This window comes from Lates calcarifer, linkage group LG21 (assembly GCF_001640805.2).
Source record: "Lates calcarifer isolate ASB-BC8 linkage group LG21, TLL_Latcal_v3, whole genome shotgun sequence".
NCBI lineage: Eukaryota > Metazoa > Chordata > Actinopteri > Centropomidae > Lates > Lates calcarifer.
The window spans coordinates 19396350-19421929 of record NC_066853.1 but is presented as its reverse complement, the minus strand read 5'-3'; the positions used below and the strand labels follow the sequence as shown (position 1 = coordinate 19421929).

Sequence of the window (25580 nt, the reverse complement as noted above, 5' to 3'; positions counted from 1 at the left end):
GAAAAAACAAAAACCCCGAAAGCAGAACAAAATTTCAATTTTTCTGAAAACTCAGTCAAATCATTGTCTAATAATATCTGCTACCTTTATAATATTCTGCTGTTACACAAGTTTCGCTATTAAAATATAATGAAGCTTTTAGCCATATTGACTGTCCTTTCAAGAACAAATCATCAAAAATGACAAGCACAACCTGCAATTGTGCTTTTCTCAATTGTAGCCATTCATTTATGCTTTACACATATACTATGGAACAGGAAATTGGATTTTTGTGAATGGCTCCTTAGAATGTGTGTCAATGCAGGTAAAGAACAAAAGCAGCAACCAGCAAACAGACTATTAAATAATGGGAATAAATTGCAGAGCATTAAAAATATTAAGAAAAATAAATAATCCTCTCTCCATTTCCTTCTTGTTTCCCTGAAGAAAGGGACTTGCTGTTCTAATGCCATTAAAAAGTATCTTGCCTCCTAGACACGTTTGGGCATTAGCCGTCCTTTTATTGAGCAAATGGACAAAACAACTCTGGTTGGACCAGTGGAGACAGATGATTAGTAAGCTCTGAATGTTTATTACAAGGATAAATAAAGATCCGCTCTCTGTTGGCACCAGTTCAACTTAATTGGCAGCCCTTTCAGAGAGGAGCCCCTGCTGAGCCCTGCCCAAGCCTGCCTGAAACAGCTCCAAACGTGAGGGTGCAAGTGTTCGAAGGACTCCTCTGGCAGCCGCTCTCATGCCAGGTGGTCCATTACCAAGGACACAGTGAGAGTGAAAGAGGGTGCTGGAGGCAGAGAGGCAGGTTTGCTGCAGAGCCTCCACCCCCTGCCTGCCCTGCACCAACCAGACCATGAACTCTTTTAATTAGATAGGATGCGGCCTCAGCACCTATCAGGCCCTGCTCACAGCTGCATACTCATCCATAATGCATGGCACAGGTTATGAAGCCCCTTTCCCAACATCCCACTATTGAGAAAGCAAGGCTGCACACAAACCAAATATTCAACACATAAAGAAAGCAGCACAACTTGACTCACCAGGTGCGAAAGTGCTAAGTGGAGATTACTGTGTGACGATATGGCAAAAAGTTGATGGGAGGTGGAGATCTTTAGAATGAGTTGTTTGGAGCGACAGTGTTTGCATATGTCAATGTAGGGGAAGAGCATGGTGTGTGTGCATGATTTGTTAATGCTGGCTGGAGTTACAATGGGAGGAGGGCAAAATAGAAGGAAGGAGGAATGCCATACCTTTCACTACCTTATCCAGATAGTGAGCTTGGGAGATAAAAGACAGGACATATAAGGGAGGTTTGAACAGTGCCACTTCCATGACAAGACAGCAAGGCAAGGTGTTAGTTTACATTACAAAAGGTAAATAAAAAAAAAGGAAAAGTGCAATCATGAAGCGAAATCATGCATTACAAGCAACAGAACAAATACGATCCAACACAGAGGGAGAGGGAAGGAGACGGAAAAAAGACAGGGGGGGGTAGTGTGGAACACAGAGAAAGAGAATGAGAGAGAGCGCGAGAGAAATACAGAAAGATTGAGAGAGGAAGTAAAAAAGTGATATGTTCAGAAAGAACATTTCAATCTGTCCCCATTTATCAACTGCCAGGATCGGCAGAATATCTCAGGGGAGTATTTCAAAAACAACATGATTGATGCACATATTACCACCCTTAAATCTCTCAAGCAATATCAGACAGGAGGTCAGGATGTTAGACAAAAAGCGCTTTTAATCTTGAAACACGTCTATAGATGATGAGGTCAACAGAGGCTTTGGTGATGGTGGGGCCGTATCAGACCTCCTGTGCTTCACAGCGTGGGTCTTAGGGCCAATGCAGAGCTCTCAATAATGAAAATTGATTTAAATTGAGATCTTTGGCTTCTTAATGGATGACACTGAGGAATATTCTTGTCGAGGGAGTGGGGATCTCAATATGGCACTTATAAAAGGCCCATCAATAATGTAAGGCCAGCATATAAAACATTCACAGACTAAGTCAAGGCTCTGTACTCAGGCAGCTCTGCTCCAAGATATGCATGAGAATACTGTGAGAAAAATTATCTTTATCTGTTTGAATATGTAGCAGAACTTTCACCTGTAAGGCTAGCATTCTCAACTTTTGTCCCATCTATTCAAATGTGTGGAAGTTGCAAATTTCTGTTCATTGAAATGCTGTGGCAGAGGGGGCAGAGATGGCCATTGTGTTCCCCCTTCCTCTGTGATGCATGACGAGCATCTGGATCATAGAATGATAATGAGCCATGTTAGGCTGCAACTGTCCACAAAGCAGTGGTGGATCTACTTGCACACTTTTAGTACAAACAGTATTAATACAATGCTGGTCAATATGGAGCTTTTTTTTAAAAAATTATATTTTGGGTAGTTTAACCATTAACAAATGCATCATATTTCAGATGATAGCCACATATTTTGTGTTTAAAATATGAAATAGTAACTTTTACTGCTTCAAATAAAAAAAAATCCCTCTGAAATATAGTACAATATAAGTATAATGAAAGAAAAGAAATATTCAATTAAAGCACCAATATTGCAAAATTGTATGTATCTAGAGAAGAGAAGAGACGACAAGAGAAGAGAATAAAAGAGAGAAGAAACACAGGAGCAAAATGGTAAAGTTGCAATCTTGCAAAGCAGGCATCGCATAGCATGTCCTCTGGATGGTCTCGTCTGAACTTCAGAGGAGGTTTGACAGCCCAGACATCAAATATCATGAAGCTAACTATGTAAAAACACTCTTATTAATGAGTTCATGTTACAATTTTCACAATGAAACTGTCAAACCTCAGAACATCCACCACCATAACTCAAAAATATCCTCATGCTGTCCTTTTGGCAGTAGGCATTTCAAACAGAGGAGAGAGGTCAAAAACACAGGTCAACTACTGCTTACCTAATTACACCAGCTTGTTGCTAGTTTCTACATATTAGCACAATTCCGGACAATTAATTCCTAGGACAAACAAATGCTTGTAACCGAAATGTCAACGCTTCTGGGATTCCAAAATAGCAAACATATTGAAATGATATTTTCAATATATAGTGTTGCATACACTGGCTCCTTCTGCCTCTTAACTATTCTCTCTGTAAAAGGTTTTAGCAAAAAAAAAAAAAAAATAGCCAGCATGATCAACCACTGCTGGCATACTCTGCTAAAGGATTACGAAAACCACTACAAAACACACAGCACTAAACTTTCTCTTTGACAGCGCAGTGAAAACTCAGTCAAACTTTAGGTTTAAGTGAGTCAAGGTTTTCAAGAAAGCTCTTGACTTTCAGCCAAGGTCTTGAAAGCCTTAACTTCTGCAAGCATTTAGAATAAGAACAATTGTTAGTATAAATATAGACTAAAAGTGGTGGTTGACCTGTTCACAATGACTCACGTGTAAGCATTTTAAAATTAATAGTAAATGGAAAGGGGGCAAAGAAAGAGATGAGGAAAAGGATGAGTAAAATGAAAGGACACCTTAGCACATTCCCACATTAAAATGCATGAAGGCAAGCCTCAGATCCTTGAGTAAACCTGTTCATGCTTTACCGAGTTGCACAAATTCAATTAAGCATGCTTTTCCCTCTCTTTTCCAACTGGACCCTTCCCCTCACACCCAGCGCTTCATACACACGCAGGCATACAGACAGCCTACGCCTTTGTTGGCCCCCCAAACCCCTCCCAAACGCACAGACATACACACACATAGAGACACACAGTCCCCCACCCGAAACCAAAATTTCTTCCCATCCTACCAATAGTGCAGTGTTCTCCGTTCCAACCCGGACTGCATTCACATTTGCCGTCCTTGCAAGTGCCATGTTCGTTGCAGCGAGGGTGACACGCCCTCTGGTCACACCCAGTGCCCATCCAGCCGTCGTCACAGCGACAGGTGCCCGACACACAAATGCCATGGCCACCACAGTCCGCTGCACAAATCTCTGTGGGAGACAGGGACATAGAAAAAGACAAAAAAAGAGAGTGGGGGAAGACAGACAGAGAGAAAGGAGGGGGTAGAAGTGGGATGGAAGGGGAAGACAAGGCGGTGACGGGACAAGGCAACAAGGGTGAAGAAAAGACAAATCCGAGAGTTATTGTCAAGGAAAGGCGGCCACGCTCCACTACCTTGTCTGATGGCAGCTGAAAAGAAATTCCTGCACCTCATAAGGGGCAATCCTTTTTGACAATACAAATCTAATAAGTCCATTACAAAGAAAAGACATGGATTGTGGCGGCCTTAGCAGACTTATTCTTCTCCTTGCCTCCTCTACTCTTTGTAAATTCACCTCTTTCTGTCACAAAGGAGGTAAAGAGGAAAAAATACATGACTGGAACTTCTTGTAGGAAAGGAAATAACATCAGCACTACCATTCTGATTAAACTGTAAATTTTTATTTCCTTTATTGTACTTGCAGTGTTCCTAGCTTTGCCACATCTGTAACAATGGGCTATAGACAGGAGGTATGATTCAAGGCATAAGATGTCAATATGCTGTTGTTATTCTACCTAAGTGCAATGTACCAGAGGAAGAAGTACATTCATGGAATGAAGGAGACTGAGAGACAGAGCCACAGTAAAGCTTGGCTGGCGCTATTGTGTGGCAGCTGAAAGACCTCCCTGACAGGCTGTGATAGAGCCCGGGACATTACCCTCGTCTCATGAACTCGAGGGAGAGTATGACAAGACCAAGGCTCTAAGAAATTAAACACTGACAGATTACTTATGAATCTCATTGAAATGTTAACCTCTTTATTAACCATTCTGTTATAAAAGAGGCTTAGCGGTATGGGCAACGAGGAACAATAGCCATGTATTCCTGGCTTATTAGCCAAGCCAATTCAAATATGACCACGGGGGACCAAACTGGAGGTAAAATCTTTTAATAAGTCAATTACTGCCTTAACAGTGCCTATTTTGTCATTGGTACAAATTAAATTTGAGGGGTATTTTCACCCACAAACCATAACATGACATTACCAGTTTAAAAAGCTTTTTAAAAATCACTCTCCCCTGCTAATTACAGCTCAGCACTTTGTTAAACTATGCAAATGCTAATTTTACATCTGACTTTTGATTTAGAGGTACAGTATGCTAACAGCATTTGAATCAGTGCTCCTTACGAATGCGTGAACGCATACAGACACACACACACATTGGAGTAATATTCACTTACAGAGGTCTGGAGTCTGCTTATCAATCATTTTCTAATAATGTTTTATTGAGGGACTATGCCTACATCTAAAGACAATATTAACACTCTTAGATAGGAGGTGATAATGAACATAACGAACATTCTGAGTGATCTAACTGGCACATATGTTGAAATAAAATGTAAAAACTGACCAGACCTGTACCTTTCTCAGAATTATTAGAGCACATACTGTTCAGAGAAAACAGAGTCAAACTGACTGTGAGACAACTGTTCACTCAGAACAAAGGAGAAACCTTTAACGTGATAAAGATGCAATTACAGCCTGCAGGCAAACCCTCATTATCCGTGGCCAGAGGAGTCCACAGTGAGAAATACCCACATCCCCATGATGGCCGTTACCATTTACACTAAAGGACCGTGTAAACAAACTTTCCTCTGGGTGGGAGAATGGCAAAAATGGCATAAAAACACACATACTAAAGGACATAAAACCTCAGGCATTGTTTTATGGCTAGTAACAGCATTACTACCAACTGTGCGCACCCAGGTTGTACTGTTCCGAAGCCACATGAGAAAATGAGTTTGTGACTTAAAAATATTGGGGAGGGGGGATTAAAGAATCTTGAATGATATATTGAAAGCTTTCCATCTTTTTCTTGCCCCAGTCTCCAAGGTTATAGGCTGCAAGTTGCACTACCCCACAACCGAGCTTAGTGTTGTATTAGACTGCAGAAAGCTCTACAATGAACAGGATAAAGGAGGATAAAGAGCCAACTCATCATCATTTACAGAGCTCTTTCTTTGCGAGGCAGACTCAGACTAACTGCCCATTTCCCTCAAAATCCCTGGGATTACCTAATAGGTCATTGTGCCTGCCTGGAATATAAAAGGATTCGTGGATCGGAGTCATTGCTGGACTAAAACTCTCATTTCAGAAATATTCTGTGAGAATACAAATTATGTTGTCTAAATGAAGGCAGCTGAAGGCTGCAACTGTATCAGCCACTACAAAAACAGAGCTGATGTACTGATTATTGACACATCAGAGGCCTGTTCAACTGGAGCTATCTGAAGCTTTAATGTGCCAGAGAATAACCATAAAACATGAACACAGTCTCATACAAGCATTTATACCTGTGGAAAATTGTGAAAATCTTCAGCTGTCTTTATGTAAAAAAAACAAAAAAAAAAAAAAAAAAACCACTTTTTTCTAGAACTTCTGCATCTGCCAACACTGCATGTCAGTGATGTTAGATACCTACATTTGACAGCTCTTTAACAATCTACCACTGAGTTCACTGAGGTATTTCAGTAAAATACTCCTTTGGTAAATGTGAGCAGGCAGGCTGCTGTCAGAGCTAAACCTAAAGGTTTTTTTTTCTTTCTCAGAGCCTCAAGAAGGTATATTCTAGCTGTAAAACTATCTTATGCTCAGCCTATTCTTGACTACCAAGAGAGAACATTCCCCATGGACAAAATGAACACAATGGGGACAATTCTCTAGAGCAGAAAAAGTTATCATCAGCTGTGCGCCTTGTGCCAAAGTGAAGAAATCCGGAACTCAAGAAAGAGCTTTAACTTGCATTAAATCATGCCTCTATCAGGATCTCTGCTATGCATTTCCCTCATGTCTGTGGCTGCCAACTAACCATGTGGAGATTGCGGATGAAACCATTCGTAAAAGAAATACATTTAGAGCAAAATCAACCAGAGTTTGATTGCTAGCTGTGAACCTCCAGCTGATCAATGACGTGAATAATTGAGGCTTTGATGTGAACTGTTTTCTTTTAACATAATCAGAAATGTTTACTTCTGTGAGGAGCATAGCAATTACCAAAGTTATACTGGAATCAAGCAGTGAAATAAATTCCGACAAAACGGAAAGGTCTTATCAGGAATGAACTGACAAAGATGTCAAGGTTATCACTTGTTGTTGCCAGTTGTGAGGTATTAAACTAAAGCTGCAAATAGTGAAGGGTAAGAAATTATACTAGATACTGCAAAATATTCATTGATTGTGATGACTATTTGTCAGGAGTTGAGGACTGATAAGTATGAGAGATTACATAACTGAGAAATGTCTAAAACTATAAATATAGCTATAGAAGGTTTATATCTGAACACAGCTGTGATAAAACTGTGGAGCCTTGAACTGCTGTGTTTTATTACAGTATTTGTTTGTCTTACTCATTTCATGGTTAAATTATGTTTTGTTTTGTACACAATGCTCTCTCTCTCTCTCTCTCTCTCTCTCTCTATATATATATATATATATATATATATATATATATATATGTGTGTGTGTGTGTGTGTGTGTGTGTGTGTGTGTGTGTTAGTGTATAAAAAGCTGCTACCTTTCGTAAGCGCCTAAGATGATGATGTTTCTACCTCAATAAAGCACATTCTTGTCAATATTTCCTGCAAATGCACTGATGTTTTTTCCACTTGTTAATGAGACCTAAATCAGCACCAGCCTGTGAGAAAGGAATTCTGCCAGTGTTTACTCTCATTTCAGGGAAGTACTCACCTGTAGAACAGTCATGGCCTGTCCAGTTGGGATCACAGCTGCAGGTTCCGGTGTCTGCCAGGAAAGCTCCATGTCCAGAGCACTGGTCCATGCAGGAGGCCCTGGGGCTCTCACATCCTGGCCCTCCCCACCCCACAAAGCAGTGGCACTCTCCCTGGACACATACCCCTCGCCCTGAGCATGTTGGGTCCAGGCAGTCCACTAAAAGGGGTCCAAAGAGACAATGTTAGACACACCAGTCACCTGCTGTTACCCTCTTTCAGAGGCAACCTGTCGTCTCTGTTTGAGCCTGAGTAAAGTGATGGAGGCAGTGGGCCGTGCAACTGCCTTAGCACCCATACAGTATATAGGATGTACAGAGGGAGCACACAGGACATGATGCAAGGAAGCCCACTTTCTCTACAAGTAGAGTCCAGATTAACAAACAAGCTAATTAAATGGCTGTTTTCACACTGGGGCTTATGGCATGAACCTACAGATACTATCCACACTCCTGCTGGGACTCCCATCATCTTATAGTGAAAATTCCACCAAAGAGTAAAGGTGCCTTAATAGGAGCATGCTTCTCTAAAATTAAAGCCATGATGATGAGTAGTTCAAAGCTGGAAAAAACAACAACAACAACAAAAAACATTAACAGATAGTAAAGGAGAATATGGGGTAGAGTAAGGAAAAGCCTGGGGCAACAGCTAGACTTCTTAGACAAGAGAGCAAGCCTTGCATTGGCTTCCCTCTGCTGCATCTTTTTTGTACACTATATCAGTGTAAGTTCAATTCGTACTGAAATATCAAATTAATGCCTTTTCCTATGGCATCTCTTTCCATGGCGTGTCATTAAATGAGTGTTCTGTTTGTAAAGCACAAGAGTTGTGGGAGCATACAATCACAATTGTAATGTTCTTTCTACCAGACAATATCTGCATGGTACACACAGATGGCAAACAGGCGCCAAGCTGGAGCAATGTCTAGCCACTGAGACCAGCAGGCCACGCCATGGCAGCTCCCCTTTACCATGACATAAATGGGTATAAAGGCCGTTATAGTAAGACAAACAGGATCTCTCGCCTCTTAGCAGATGGTTTGGGCACAAGGCACAAAGATCACAGGCTAACTGACAAGCAGCTCTCTCCTGGCAATTAATCATTGTGGCTGAAGGTCGCACGGAAGAAAGGTAAAAATGTTAAAGGGCCCTCGTCCACATTCCCCTCCACTCCTTATGGCTAACACTCCACCCAAAATAGAATGGGGGCCTATGGATGTCACAAACCCCCATTTATCAAACTCCCAGGCTCCATTTTTCATCTTGAAATGAGAGCCTTCAAGAGCTGACAAACACAATGGCTCCTTCATCTTATCTGGTCAAGCCTTATCCAGTATCATGAATGTGGAGTTCCTAATGGATTAACATCAGACTTTGTGTCTGAATTTCAAACAATAAATAGACAGTTGTGATTTAAGAAAATGCCTTATGTCCATGATTTAAACAGAGAAAGTCACCTAGGATGCATATTTGCAGTTTTATGGCAAACACACTCTTCGTAGTGGATGCCCTGTCTTTACTGCTATACTGCTATAAGTCAAACCAACTTAAGAGCCACTTCCATTCTGAGTATTCTTTAAAAATGTCAAGCATTAACGAGCTAAAATGGTGGTTATAGCAGCCATATTATGTGGAATTTTACAAGTTTAGGATACATTGCCATGGCTTATTAAAACAATTACCTTCTTCACAGTTTTCCCCTTTGTAGCCTGGGTTGCAGATGCAGGTTCCCACAATACAGGTCCCATGGCTACTGCATGTGATGTCAATGCACTGGTTGGTGGGAACGTCACATTCAGCGCCCTTCCAGCCGCTGTGACACATGCAGCGACCTTTAAGGTATTGACCATTCCCACTGCATAGCACTGGACAGGCAGCTTTGAAAAGAGCAGACAGCATACATCCGTTTGAATGGACCCCTCCAACCATAGCTTCAAAGAACTAGTGAGTGTGTGCTAAAGCCTCAATCTGACAATGAGCTTCTGACCAAAAATGTTTAAAGGCTTGCTTTCTGGTGTACAATATGGGGCACAAACTCTTTTTTTTTTTTTCATCCAATGCAGACGTAACCCAAATTCTAACAAAAGCAAACTACAAATATCTTCACAATCTTTGTTGTGTGGCTGTTAAAAATAAAGAGTTCAATAAAAAGAGTCAAATATGGTGCTGATCAACACATGGATAACAGATGGCAGTATGTGTAAAGATGTAACCAAAACAAGCTACTATGATTTTAACACTTTGCTTAAAACTTGTTTTTTATGTTATTTTTACTTTGCCAAAAAATAAACACAGCCTTGTTTTCAATAATTGAAAGAAATAGACATTACAAGTCCTACATTCCGAAGCTCTCTTCTCTGTACAGTTATTCAGGAGTTCTTTATAGGTAACACAATACTCCATTAGGAGTGATAGAAGTAAAACTGAATTATCTGGAGTAGTGCTGCCTGATTTAATAAGACAGATCTGAAGAACAATTAAAATTAACTGTAAGAATAAAATTGCTTTGTTCTGGTTATGCAGTGAATAGAATCTGGTGAGCACCCAAAAATGTATCTGAAAAGCTGGAGATCAATAAAGCCATTATGACAGAGGGATTGACTCACCTCGCCCACAGTCAGGTCCTTTGAATCCTAAAAAGCAGTGGCATGTTCCAGCAACACAGTCACCATTCCCAAAGCAGTTACTGGGACAGTCATCAATAGATTCTGCAAGAGGGCAATCAGGAGATTATCTGAGTAATGTGGTTTGAAAAACAATTTTCCTCCCACTCATTTTCTCTGGGTTGATTATTATCCCTGTACTAATGACAGTGAGAAGCACAGGCGCCAATCCTGTCAACATTTCTATTTCACTGCAAAACATTTTTGAGTGTTGCTAATGTTTGAGAGAAGTCACTAAATGAATAAACAAGTTCTCATCATCTGGGCCTCTACGAAAAGTCGCAAAGTAAATAAGTTCCGAATGCGACGGATGTGATAAGTGGCATGCATCATTTGAGAAACCTAACTTTTATGGCACACCACAACCAGGTGATTCAAAGCATCAGCAACACTCAAACCTGCCCACTACCATGGGTAATATTACTGTATCATTTTTCTTCTATGGTCTACTTTATGTATTTGCAGAGGCAATGAGTAGGCCAGGCAGGCTACTTTATGCTCCTGTTTTGTCTGTTCATCACAATGCTACAAGCTGAATTACCTGCATCTATGCGTGTGTGTGTGTGTGTGTGTATGTGTGTATATATATATATATATATATATATATATATATATATGTGTGTGTGTGTGTGTGTGTGTGTATATATATGTGTATATATATATATATATATATACACACACACACATAGACACACACACACACAAAATTATTCACACTTATTCTGAAAGCATTTACAACAATACATTTTCAATGGAAGTGATGTTATATTCGACATTACAGTGTTTATGTCTTGACTGTGTGGCTTTATTACTTTATCTTTGTTTCCTAATAAACTGAGGAGTTTTTGTTTGAATCAAACATTTAGCAGAACATGCACAACACTCACAAATGCAGATCATTTCCTCTACTGATCCCTCTAACTAAATCAAATGAACTGGCAAAATAATAATAATAATTATATTCTAACATGTCTGAACTTGCTTTATTAGAAATAGATGACCACTGGTCTCTGAGGAGCTCAACAGCAGCAGAATTTTGAAACATGATGCTCACTGAATTAAGCCTGAAATGGTGCTGAAAAATATTCAGTCTTGTCCATTGCCTTCAGGCGGCAGAAGCTCTGAGGCAAAACTTACTGAACAAAGAATCTCTTGTGCACCACAAAGGGCTAGAAATGTGAGCCATGGATTCAGCTTCCCTTTACTCTGGAGAGTCAATCATCACTGAGGATGCAACGCAAGACAGAGTGAAAAGACAGAGAGAAAGGGATAAAGAGACAGAGGCAGAGCAGAGGTACAGTGAAAAGAGAGAGGGGTAGGCAGTGAGCAGAGAAATGCTGCTGATGTTTTCTGTGCTGAAAGCTTGCCTTTGCCATGTTGGGTTACTGAAGGGATGCAGTGGAGGCTATCCTCGGGCATAGTGGAGGCAAATCAGCATTTTGGTGGGGTTTTGATGGCTTCCAACAAAAAAAACATCTAACTGCAGGAAGAGGCCTGGGCTTTTTTGCTCAAAGCTGGGGAGCTCAGCAGTGTGTGTGTGTGTGTGTGTGTGTGTGTGTGTGTGTGTGTGTGTGTGTGTGTGTGTGTGTGTGTGGGTGGGTAGTGCGTGAGGGTTAGGAAAATGGGGTGTGGTGTGTGTGCATAGTTGCCATTAGAAATTCTCCCCAGAAGTACAATTATGCAGGAGAGATTATTGACATGAATCTTGCAGCTCATGCATAGAAAAAAAAATCTAAGTGGGGTTGTAATTTATTGTTCACCTAGCAAGGTACAGAGGGATCTACCTTAAACTGCATTCCACTGACATATCAAGCGAGCAGCTATTCTAGAATAATGGGCCTCTGATTAAGGTTATCTTATCTTTAGCTACCAAGGGTATTTCTTTGGTGAGCAACAAACCGAACATGTTTAATTGAGTAATCATGGACTGCAGTGCTCTTAGTCTGAATGCTGACGCAGTTGAGCAGACTACACACTCCCCATGTCTATTGCCCGTGTTTCCTCCGAGAGCAGGAAGGGGAGGCCATGAATATCTCTTAGCCACACACTCAACATAGGCCAACGCATAAATCATGGATTCAAGCAGAGCTTCATTGAAATTCATTACCCTTCATATCAGGGGAGCTAACTATTGTGTGAGTCTCTCTAGCCGGTGAGGACAGAGTAGCGTGCAGTAGGCAGGTTTAATCAGCGCCTTGCCATGCTCTCAGAGGATGCTCAGCACCTTTGAATGATGGGCGGTTGTGTACAGAGAGAGAGACTGCTGTAGAGTGAGACAGAATATAGAGTGAGACATTGGAGTTGGGTCTTTGCATCCCTTGCTTCACTCCCCTGTATAGGAAGCCGTGTCTGGGTTGAAGCATGTCTGGCAGCAGGCAGCAGGGACAAATGGCTTCATGCTCCAGAGGGCTGTGATACAAAACATTCAGTAGGACACATTTCACATTGCCATGGAGCCACAGCCAAGTAATGAGGAGTAACCCAGATTAAAGACAGGGACTCTCTATCCCCCAGATGTATTATGGCAGGGCTATGTGCAACTAGAAAACCTTTCATTTAATACATGTGAAGAGCACAAGGTGCCTCACTGATGGTAAAATAAGACATTTTTTTCCCCCACCAGCGCTGTCAGAAACACTAAAATAATTTTACTGTTAGTGTCTTATAAACAATGCTGCTTGTGTCTCTCTGCGCCTGTTCTGGATATTGTTCACATATATTTCTATACCTGGGCTACTCTATTTGAAGGTCAACTCCATCCCTCCACGGCTCAATACAATTCAGGCAGTTGGTGAGATTCAATTTCTGCTGAAGGGCACTTAACCGGTGACCCATTTTAGAAAGGGCCCCTCTGCCTCCCTCTGAGCTCCTGTGGGCAGATCGGCTCCGATACAAATGGACAGAGGCAGAATTCTAGCTCTGACTAACTCTGCCCCACCCCATCCTATCCCTATCCCCGTCCCCATCCGCTGCACAGAATACCTTATCTAGTTGTGTTTTCTCTGATGCAAACCACAGGAGGCCTTCATGCGCACCCAGTCAAGAAGAAATAAGCAAAAGTAAACATGCTGCCCTGACTCCCCCTCTTTGTGTCATATCATATATTAAGTATTGAATTACAGCTGTTGTTGGCACAGCAGGGGGGGGTGGCATGGTGCATCTCTTGCCTGTCTCCACTTGGTGTTACATTGGTGTTGAGGACAGCTTCTCATCGATCTGCTGCCTGGCACAGCCCCTGTCACAGATGGACTCTGGCCCAGGAGCTTTTAATTAAAGAGCATGTGAGAACAGCTCCCAGCTGCCATCCCTGTGAAAGTCGACACCTCGGGCCCTCTCACACCTTGCTTGATACAGCAGTGCTAATCAAAGGCGCTTTAGGGAGAACAAAGAGGAGCGTACAAAACGAAATCACCTTCACAGAAAAAGACGTATGTCTGAAACACAGCCGTGTGGCACACAGAGTTAGTCAGAAGAGAGAAATATCTTCCCTACTTTGATATATGGAAAATAGATGGAAATTGGAGCAAATCATGATCAAAAATGGCACTAGCAGGAGGGTACAATCATACTTTGAATTGTATGCAAATGGTTCCCAGAAGCTGGACCCCTGATTCGCTCAGAAGACACTCAGGCTAATGAGGATATTATGATCTCTCAATGCCCTACTCAGGGGCATGGCAGGATAGCACTGATGTCCTGATTTTTGTAATATTCAACTTCACCTTGATTAACCTGCACTTTCCTTGGCTATTGAAATCTGTCAAAACTGTCTCTGACTCATGCCCCAAGTCTGGGCTGTTTGCTGTGGAGTGCTGCTGGTCGGTATTATGGGGATTATGTGGATTGCTATTACAGGTATCAGCAGCAGGTCATGCCCAGGGCGCTCACCTATGGCGGTAGTGAGGAAGGAGACAGTTTCAGTTTCCTTTCCGTCGTTGTAGATGGCCAGGTGCCAGATGCCCGAGTCCATGTACTGGATAAAGCCTGTGTCGTGTGTGGTGATGGGCACCAGGCTCCGCTGCATTGCCACAGGGCCCTCCAGACCGTGGATGTCTTGGGCCAGAAGCCGCCGCCCATCCAAAAGCTCCACAAAGTCAAACTGCAGACAGACACACAGAAAGTGAGAAAGACTGATGGATGGACCACAGATATGCCATTAGAGTGACACGTGAGACTTTAGTGCTTTCAGCCCTCTTTATAGCGGAGAATAATTTGGTCTGCATGAATAACTCATCATTCCAGAGGAGCTTGTGTAAGTCTTGACACATCGTGGCTGGATAAGCTGTGATAATTTCATAGTCTGCATATCTTATATGAAAAGCCTTCTTAAAACTATTAAAGTCAGAAAGGGAAGCTGGGGTAAAAAATTTAAAGTTACTGTTTACCAAATATTATCTGCAGCAGTTTGCTTCGTACCAGTAGTGACTCAATGAATACCAAGAGGCAGCATTTCATTTTCATCTACATAAGGAAGGGAATCTTGACTCATCCGTCCTTCTATGTGTAATCAGTCACAGTGGGAAAACTCCACTTGGATTGCTTTCTTTTGAGTAAAAATAGAAGAAAGAGACAAGAGATCTTCTGACTAAAAAAATAAATTGCATTGGTCATTAATGCAAACAAAAATCACGCCATGAACAATTTGTTGAACTACAGTTACATTTACAGCAGAAATCTAAACTCTGTGAACCAAGCAGCCAGATATGATTAATAACAGGATATATCTGATTCTGTGCTGCACATAGATGGAAAATTAGTGTAAAGACAAATCTCTCCTTCTTGGCCCTTGAGCCCTGTATTTTTTGTGTGATTCATTGATGATATTGAACCTGAAAGAAATTTGCCATAAATCCTTTCTGCAACAAAGAAAGTGATTCATAATACAATGGAGAGATTTATGAATTGGTTTGTATTCATGACACGTTCCCACATGGTTAGATAGATTTTTTTTTTTAAACAATATCCCAATTTATATTCTGTGGCAGAGGAAGAATGGAAAAAGAAGCAGAGTACTTACACTACAAAGACATGATTGTAAATTGCTTCGCACAGAATCACATTTACACTGTCTTTCACAAACAAAACATAATGATTTCTTACAGATAACACTGAAATATGCCAAATTAAAGCCCCCAAAACAGTTAGATTTCAAACTCTCCTTTGATACAACTAATAAACACAACAGAAAATCATACATATAGGGCAGTAACAAATTAATAGTTGTACATTAATGTATTCCCCACCTGTGTGTGTGATGGAGGTAGGTCTCTCCTTCCATAGATTCCCACTAAGGCATCTTTGCTCAGGGACACATTAAACTTCAGGTACATGGGATGATCAATGAAGACCTGAGACCTCCAGAAGATACCAGGAGGAATCTGCTGTGCGACCTTGCGCCCCACGTCAATCTCCCCCATATCTATATAGCTGTCATCTGGGAACAAGCTGTCCAATTTGCCTGCATTGCACACAAAGTAAATCGGTCAAAGAGATCACACCATTAATCCAGCATGTGGAAGGCAGAGGGAGTCAGTCTGCTGAAGCATGATAGTCTGACCATATCACAGATATTCAATCACATCGCTGACAGGCAGAGAAAAAATATAATGGATGACCCCTCTGACCATTGCTAGCATTTCCAAGTCCAATTCCAAAGGAGTAGAGAGCACAAAAGTAAGAATAATCTGACTGAACAGTCTGGTCCTCAAATAAAATTAGAGTTATGTCCTGAGATGTTTTGTGTGGATTCTTCTGAAATGGAAAATTAAAAAAGCTTAAGTTCAAAATGAAATGGTGAAATATGTTTTGATATTGCAGATGGCACTGGTTATATCAAAACAACAACAACCTCCAATTCAACTGGGGATCCAACTATGCTTACCTCAACTTTTGTTAAGGTGGCTTGCTCAAACAAGGTCAGTTTTTTGTTTTTTATCATCTGAAAACATTTCATAAATCTTGTTCATCAAAGTTAATATCTATGAAAGGTTTTAAAAATATGATTTAAAAGACTGAACATATGGTGTGGAAATGATATAGAAAATACTTAAGAAAATACAAGTGCTTCAATATTGCAATAAAATACAGTCAGAATTAAAGTAAAGGTAATAAAGTGAAAATTATAATTATAGTAGAGAGGGATCTCTAATGCTAGTACCCGCTCAGGTACTAGCACATTCTCTGCCAAAAATTGCCCATATGCTCCATAATACAACTTATATTGGACTCCATGGAAATGGCAACATCTGTTTGCCCATGTAGATGAGCTAATTTCAGCAGGGATGTCTACTAAAGCAGACGTCCATACAAACTACCCCCAGGACTTGGTGGCAGACACGGCTTTAGGTTACACGTGGCACGGCAGATGGCAGTCTTCTCAAAAGTCCATCAGTTGCAATGGGTTTTATCAGAGTAGACAGGACACACTTGTGTCTCCCAGATCTGAGTTTTACATAATGCTATGCACACTGGCTCATTTTCCACATGTTGGGGTGTGTGTGTATTTATGCAGCACATTAATGGTGTACTCATCAGATTGTTTAAATAAATCATAAACCGAGACCAGTGATAATGGGCCTGATGGTTAAATAAATGGTTGTTGTTCTGCAAGCTAAACTACAAAATAATGCTCTGATGGAAAGACAAGACTCAGAAAGAGGGAAGTGCACTGAATTTCAAAACTACACATCTGCATCACCTTGATAAAACATTCGATAGCTCATCATTGTTTCTGGTGACAGCACTGCAGAACGAGACTTATTTAGAAAACTACAGCTATTGATTTCCTATCAGCAACGGCTGCCATGCAGCATCTAAGCTCAGCTGTCGTCATGCTTGTTGTTAGCTAAACACACTTTCTGCTGTCTGGTAAATGAAAAAGACAACTCCTGGATTCATCTATATGGTAATGACCCCATCTTCTACCTATTGTAGTCTGCCAGTGGCAAATCACATGGTTAAATCTGGGCCCATTTGTTCGAGAATGGAGCAGAGCAAACTTTCCTCGAGTCGAGCAGTTGGTACCGTGGGGTGAGCACATGCTTTCTTTGGCTGCCAGGAAAGGCAGCCCAGGCTAGGAGATGAAAGGATCACATCCGTTCTGAAGGGGACAGAGTGGCTAATCCCCCTCCAGCCCCTGGATACTCAGTCCCTTAAGCTGTCCCATTTTCTCCCTCCAGGAACAAATAACACTTTCCCACTTACAACAACTTTCGTAGGATTACAAAGCAGATCTCTTTGCATACCATGGAGACGAGTGAACACAATGTGGATCTGGATGACAAAATAATAACAAGCTTGCTTGAGCTTCAAAATGTCATCTGTAAACTTTAAGATTTGAAAAACTTTTTCCTTGTGTGTTTTCTGATGTGTATGCAACAGTGTAGTACTTGAATGTGCCACAAATCATTCAGGAAACAAAAAAACAGCTGTACTTTTAAGTATTATTTGGGGGAAAAAAAAGACTATGTGTACTTCATAAAGGACATTATCCACAAATTTCATAAAAAATGGTACTTACTTTCATCTTTTCCCTTGCGGTCAGGTATTTCCAAACCCGTGTTGCCTAGTGGTGGCAAGCTCAGGTCAGTAGGAAAAGGCAGGCCACTTGTATTGTCCTCTGACAGCTGGTACATCTGTCTCTGCATGGGTTGCAGGTGCCAGTTTAATCCAAAAAGGTGCATGGCTGAAAGATTAAACATAAAACAACCTCAGAATTGATTTATCTTAAGGTATATTTTATCTCAACAAAAAAATTTCACATAATCTCTGAAATTTGAGTACAAAGTAAACTCTTTTTTTCTTCTCTGGGTAATTATCCAAAGGTGACAGCTGTGAGATTGGGAAACAGAGAGCAAATTTCAAAGAATAAAGAACAATACATGGTTTAATGGTTAATGGCTTTTTTTTTTCAAAAGTGCTGAGCAGTAAGATCAGAAGATGAATGCTATCCTGACCCCACGGGACAACATCTGTCTCACCACACAAGCACTGGCACAGGACCATCCCCAGTGCCTTGTCATTTTTTCCAAACCCAGTCCCTTTCCAATCCCCTACAAAACTAGGGAACAAAAAGAAAAAAAAAAAAAAAAAAACACATCAGCAGGGAGACACCAGGGGTATTTCAATGTGAACACAGCGGATGAAGCATGCTGATATTTTACAAGGTCGACAAAAGAAATGTCCTTTGGAACAATGGCAGTAGAGTGCAGGACAGAGGAGGAGGGGCTGACCATGACAGATCACCAATAAGAGAATGGACAAGACGAGCTTAGCAAGGCAAAAGCCACCTTAGAAGTCAACAGTCAGCAGAAAAGGCCCAGAAACTCAATATAGCTATTTTATTGGTTTGTTGGTTCGCTTAAGCTTCTTGAGTACATAACTACGCAATTCAATTTTAAAGAGTGAAATTATCTGGCAGTTTTAGTCCAAAGCTCAACCTATTGAATCCTCTAAATGTTATTTTCTTTAAGTGCCCCCCCCCTTTATAATAGCATAAACTAGTTAATGTCACCAGTAATCCTTTCAGTGACTACTCAGACAGCAGACAGAATGACTTTGACTGTCATAACTTGAATACACTGGAAAAAACTGATTTGTTGATGGGACTTAAATATTTAACTGCGTTTTTATAAAACCACTGCAACACACATGAATTTTACAGCAATGTGCAGCTAAATATGGTGATCCTTAGACCAAGTGCAGCAAACCTCCGAGGACAAAAGGCCTGGGATGCACTAATTGATTTGGAGCCTTTAACAGTGCAACAGACCAATGCTTTGACAAGACAGCATCTTTATCAGAGTAAAAAAAAAAATGCCAAACTGAAGACCCCAAGTCGATTCATTAATCAACAGATATTGTAATTTATTCAAAATCATAAGCAATACACAAGAGTAAGGGGAGGTTTATTTGTCCAGGCTCAGCTATTAACTTCAAATTGACTGAAAACACCTTAAGAATGTGACAAGAGGCAGATCAAACCAAGCTATAATAGTGTTTGATGACTGGAATACACTGGGTCATTCTCACAGGAACCTGGAGGAAACGCTGTCAAACGCAGATGAATTACAGAACACTATGCCCAATTCTTCCATTCAGATCTCAGTAGTGGTATTTTTTTATGAATCTGATTGTGCATAACACATTCAAAGAATGCCTGATATTTTCATGATGCACACTAGATAAACAGTACCACATGTTTACTGAAATATTTAGATGATTTTGTGACCAAATATAGGTGGCAACAGTGTGGTAATCAGGGAAAATGCAATACAAACATTCCCTAAGATGATGAAAGTTCAACTGCAATACCAGCATCTGTTCAGTGTCTGTCCAGCGCCTGTGGAAGTGACTGTGTCAGTGGAGGACAACCAGTGAAGAGACAGATGGCTTTGTTTGTCATTTTGTAAGCTCCAGAAAAAACATTCCTTGTGATTTGTAGCTCTGCACTGACTGGCGAAATAGAAAAAGAGTTAGTGTATGTTGCTGGCAGAACCACTGCAAAGTCACCATGCAGGGTGTCGTTCCAACTGTCCTAGTAATCATGTCTTTGTGAGCTTCTCTCTTCATCCCATCCGTCCCTGAGGCCTCTAATGGAAAATGGTTGAAGAGGCCTCCCCCTCCCATCCTTAAAGATTTACTTCAGCGCCGTCTTGGTATCTATGATATGCAGAGCATTGGACCTGAGCCAGTGAAGAGCCTCCTGATTTTGTTTTGCTCACTTTTCAAACTTTGCAAACACTGCGCAATGACACTCAGAAGGCTGCTGCAATTGGCTGCAAAATGAAGACAGGTTGTAAGAATAACAAGGTACTTCTAATGAGATGGCCACTGGCAGAGACAAGCTGTGTCTGTGTTCCAGTGATGCCACTGACCTGTCAAGAGTACTGCATTTCGTAGCATTGCCCATTTTGTCCTGAGCACATGTTGTGCCCTCCTTTTGCTTATCTCTTGGCAGGAAGTTAGGTCACGCCATGTGCCAATTAGGGAACAGAGGTACTGTAGTAGAAGACTTCTCAGCCAATCTGAGGAAGTCAGTGCTTATTGCTGTGGGTCATCTGCCAGCATTCCCGCACTTCTATCCTCTGATCTGAAGAGCACTTTCCAACTAGTGCACACTTCAAGGGAACCTATGATGAGTAGAACCATTTTCTCCCTCATCTTAGTGGTCAAAATCATCAAATACTGTGAGCATCTAAAAAAGGCAATCTATCTTGAGGTATTTCAAAAAAGCCAGCATAAAACATAGTCTCACATGCTTTGGCATGAGAAATGTTTCAACCATATGGCTTAATCTATTTTAAAAAAAAATGTAATGGTCTTAACTCCATTGCCAGTCTATGGTGTAATTCACCACTCACTGCAATATCAGATCAGTGCCACGAGAGTATCTTACATGAATACATTGTGTTTCAACCCTATCACCATGCCTTTAATAGTCAATACATGGTGCAAAGGCCAACAACTCTTTGTCTTTTGCAGCCAATCCAGATTCATATACATCAATAAATAAATACTTTACTAATGCTATACACTTGCAACAATATACAGCCAGCAGTCCAATGCTGCATGCCTGGAAGCTGTATGAGGCAAACATATAGCTGCCACAGTTTCAACTGATAATTGCCAGTAATATAAAAGTACATATTTTTTCAGTTGTTCTGCATCCACACAGAAAATGCAATGTAATGTTGCCAAATCTGTAGGATGAACAGCACAGACAGAAACATTAGAGTGCTAAAATATCATTGTAACTTAGCAGACCTAGTCAGCTCTGACTGTATATAGCTGTCCATCATGATATGTGAATGCAGCATTTGCAATGAATACTGGGCACTGCATCGTGGGATTAAGATGAATATAAACAGGAGTTTGACTGAGAGCAGAGCAAAGGCTTTTCTTGACCATTAAAGAAAGTCACTGCATTAATAGACCATGTTTTTGTAGTTGAATGTTTTTTGGTATTTAAATATTGGTAAAATAAAATAAAATTGATTTAACATTCCTAATTAAGGATGTGAAGTATTTCCTTATAACCCAAGAGCAAATCTAGATACTGCACATATCACATTGGGATAATGAAAAGTCAAATCAAATAAAGCTGTAATATTCTGTAAAAAAAAAAGCACTGAACTACTAATAAAAAGTACTGAAAGCCAGCCAAACAAGTGTTGCAGAGAGGTTTTCTGGGTTGGATGATCATGCAGCAAAAAATTTTCTGGGGCCCAACCTCTTTGTCCTTGGCTAGATACCCAGGGTGAATGGAAGTGAACACAGGAGGATACTGATGACCTTAAAATGAGGAACATATAACAAATGTGCTAATGAGCGAGCAACCACAGAGAAAATAGTACCATCTTAAACCCCCGACCTTTGTGGACCTCAAAAATGTGTCGATTTACAAAGCTGTGACAAAATAAAAGCATGCTGCAAGTCAAAACATCTGTCATGAGACATAATTGGGTTCATTAGACATCTCACCCAGAGTTCCCAATTACAGGCCTCAATAATTAATTGCACTTCAAATTAAATGTATTTTCTCATCAGCCTTTAATTAAATATGGCTCTTGTTCTTGATTGGAAATTCCGATCTTAGGGTGAGGTTTGGTCTCCAACATGTTTACTTGTGGTGCATCGGGAGATGGTCTGAGTTTTGCAGGGTATAATTACGCAGTCTGATTAAACGCTATCAGGCTGATGGTGCTCTCTGGCTTTCGGCCAGGTCACAAGCAGTAAACAGTAGACACATACTGTATCTCTGGTTCTACGGCCAAACCACACTGCTAATGCCAAAAACAAGCCAGACCAGAAGTTGTTCCCACCCATTATTGATTTAAAATTGCTGGATATGAAGATAATCACTATGAGCAGCAACCAGCTGATTCCTTTCTTTTTCTTTTTTTTTTTTTAATTCTGTGCTGTTCTGAATTTCAAACGAAACAATTTAAATGGCTCTGATGACAAAAAAATGAATAATCAGATTTTAGCTCGTTTGGCCTCAAGGAGAAGCAGAAACGATAGCTTTCGTGATTGTTACAGCATAATACATATCTATAACAAATGTCCTCAATGAAGAATTCATTTGTCTCACTGATGAAGGCCGCACAGAAGGATCTGACTGCTTTTTCATTGACTTCATGCAAATGAACTGCAATGTTCTTACCATCCCTCTATTTGAAAAAACTATTTCTTTTTCTGTGTGAGACAGAATTCAACAGTGAGACCATTTATATGTTAAACAGGTATCTAGAGCCAATCAGATGTATATTATATGGTAAAATATATTAAAGTGTGTATCAACTCCCTATTTGAATTTATAACAATGGACCAGGCAGAACTTTTATTACTTGAATAAAAAAGGTGCCACTAGCATTTCATTTAGCTCACTACATCCTTGGAACTGTCTGCCAATTGAGGCAACAGAGATATTCAACAATATTTAAATCCAGACATTAAACCACTCACACCTGTTTGACATTACATTTTGAGAGTCTTTTCCTGTCTTCTCTATCCCCACTGCACTACAGAAAGTCTATGTCCTATGTGTTATCTATTCTGGTTTTGTTCATCCTCATCCCCAACCTTAGCCAATTTCATAGCACTATTTCATTCAACATGCAGTTTGCCTAAGTCACCTCTTTCTCCTAACCTGTTGGTAAACAACCTTAAATACTCCAAACCCTTGAACTGGCAGAAACCAACCTCACACTTTCACTGAACCTTTGACTGACCCACAATGCTTACTCTTTCCCATCGCTTCTCTACCTTACCACACTGTTACTGTGGATGCAGCTATTTTTGTCGGTTGCTGCAAACCTATGAACTCCATTGTACCTCCTGTTATTTTGAAGTAATAATAACAAATATTTTCCTTTGCTTTCCTATCCCTGATTGATTTAACAGTAGTGATTCAACCTCTGGCCGGTTACAATGTTGAGAGCACTTGTTTTAAACAACAGGTTTTGAGAGGAATTTGTGTGAAGAAATACAAAAAAAAAAAAAAAAAAAAAAAAAAAAAAACCTCACTCATGAAGTGTTGAATTTTACATTACTGGCAAAGTAGCAGCATGCTTAGAATAAAAAGAAGATAAACTGGGTAGCTAGCATGTGCAGCGATAGCCAGCATCGCTGAATAGACCAGAGAGAAAAATCAATAGGAAATCCAAGTAAGAACACAGAGTTGGTTTACCATCCAATCTTGCAGAATCCCCTTACATGTACTTCTAAATACCCTTTTCATATTTTTTTTTAATTTTCACATCTTTATCAACTGCTTTTTTTCCCCCTTTTTTCAGAACATTTATCAGTGAAATGTTGTGTCAACAGTCTTGTATATAGACAAGAGATAAGTCTCTTATTTATGACACACAGCTACATAAGAGATTGTATCAGATATAAATATCATTTCCTTCGGGAATGACATCAGCCAAAAAGAGCAGAACTGATTTGAACAGTATAATTCAGATATCACAGCTGATAGTCCTTACCCAGCTGAGACCTGGGTATGCTGATGAAGCAATCTTAAATCAAATAAGATGAATATTCTACATGTGCAGTCTTCTCTTGTGTGATGGCGGACACCTTTTTAATTCATTCCCTATCTGACCTATTCACAAAAGCGAGAAACTGGATTACCTATCTCTGCAGATTCAGTCAACCTAATCTATAAATGATAATGTTATTTTGGACAAGGGAGATGAGGAGTCAGTCTATGACACCATATATAACATGCTCATATAAGGCACAGAGCGAGTGCACATTGAACACTATTAACATGGAGGGAATACAATAGAGCATGGACTCATTCTGTGTCCGCAGTTAAGTGAGGGGTGGGGTTGGAGGCAGATAGGTAGAGGTTCCCATCCTGGCATGTAGGAGTGTCAGAGGTGACTCACCAATAAAATAGGCCAACAGGAACAGCAGTGTTACTGAGATGAGAATGGCACTGAGAGCAGCACACTTCCAGTTGCAGTGCTTATAGGGTTTCTTCAGGCTGAAGGCAGGTCGAGAGAAGGTGTTTCGAGGCAGGGGGCGTGGGGGAGGCGAGTATACCGTGCTGGAGGTCAAAGGGTATCCTGGTGATGTTGTGCAATACATTGGTGATGTTCCACCTGGTTTGAACAGGAAGTGCCTGGAAAAACACACATTTTCTTCTTAGTCTTAATGGAAACACTCATTCCCCAAGGATATCTATCATCATAATATTGTAGGTTACTGTCTATCCACGTGCAGTCCCTTCCACTGGTAAGTAATTCTGTTTCCACGCTTTACTATCACCACAGTCTCGCTTCTGCTAGATAAGTGAGAATACGAAAGCATACTGGGTTTTTCTCAGTCAAAACTGTGAATCAATATTAAATCTAATTTATAGGACTAGTGACCGCAGCTGGCTCTTGTTTATGTATTCACGCCAGCCTGGTGAAGAGTAATTCCCCGTGACTATGTGTCAAGGCTGTCCAGAGGAGAGATACGGTATATAAGGTTGCAGCATTGGAGTTGAGCAGATTTATTTGCCCTTGAAGAACATGGCTGGCTATCTCAGAGAACATGTGTAGAGCTGCATGTCCAAGTGCAAATGATCAGCCCATCAGAGAGTCAGTGGCAGCGGCACTCTTGTCAAGGCCGTTCTACTGACAAGTTTACAAGAAGCTCTCAAGCGACAGTGACATGAACGTGATTGAATGTCACATTACAATGTATGATGTGGAAAGTCACTGAGACCATATTTTATTTATAAATATCAGGACAAATCTCTGACATATCCTATTCTAGCAACAGGAGATAAAATGGGCAACTGTGTTTCATAAAGCGGTCATGTCTAACATTAATCAAAAGCAACACAACCCAACAATGTGACTTAATGCAAATTGTTAGTTGTATTAAACAGGGATGGGATAAATACGGCAAAGATTCTAGCACTGCAGGAGACATACACTGATGATTGACAGCATTTCAAAACAGAGGATGTTTGATGGAAAAATAGCGCAGGCATCACAATTGTTTTCATGGCAAAGCAGATTCTGACAGTAGTGTTAGCCAGATAGCAAACATGTAACATACCCGTCGTTGTACGAGGCATCATGGCGTGCTGATGCCAGAATGTCCATCTCAATGAGGTTGTCCTGTAAAGTCTCTAGGAATGTCTGCTTTGCTATGTTTCTACACACAGGTGGAAAGATGGATAT

General features: G+C 40.6%; 1 protein-coding gene across 4 annotated transcripts in view; it reads right to left on the bottom strand.

The window, feature by feature from the left end:
- Positions 1 to 25580, bottom strand: part of tenm4 (teneurin transmembrane protein 4) — a 194556-nt gene that overhangs the window by 50312 nt on the left and 118664 nt on the right. For 3 of the 4 annotated variants that reach the window (XM_018665541.1, XM_018665543.1, XM_018665544.1), the window contains 9 exons: positions 25456 to 25554; positions 24291 to 24526; positions 17915 to 18079; positions 15639 to 15853; positions 14284 to 14494; positions 10339 to 10440; positions 9415 to 9609; positions 7693 to 7893; positions 3769 to 3954 (listed from right to left, as the gene is read on the bottom strand). In XM_018665541.1, coding sequence (XP_018521057.1) covers positions 3769 to 3954; positions 7693 to 7893; positions 9415 to 9609; positions 10339 to 10440; positions 14284 to 14494; positions 15639 to 15853; positions 17915 to 18079; positions 24291 to 24526; positions 25456 to 25554 — 1610 coding nt within the window. Of the gene's footprint in view, positions 1 to 1244; positions 1272 to 3768; positions 3955 to 7692; positions 7894 to 9414; positions 9610 to 10338; positions 10441 to 14283; positions 14495 to 15638; positions 15854 to 17914; positions 18080 to 24290; positions 24527 to 25455; positions 25555 to 25580 lie in introns of all 4 variants that reach the window. The other variant, XM_018665540.1, reaches the window with a different exon arrangement.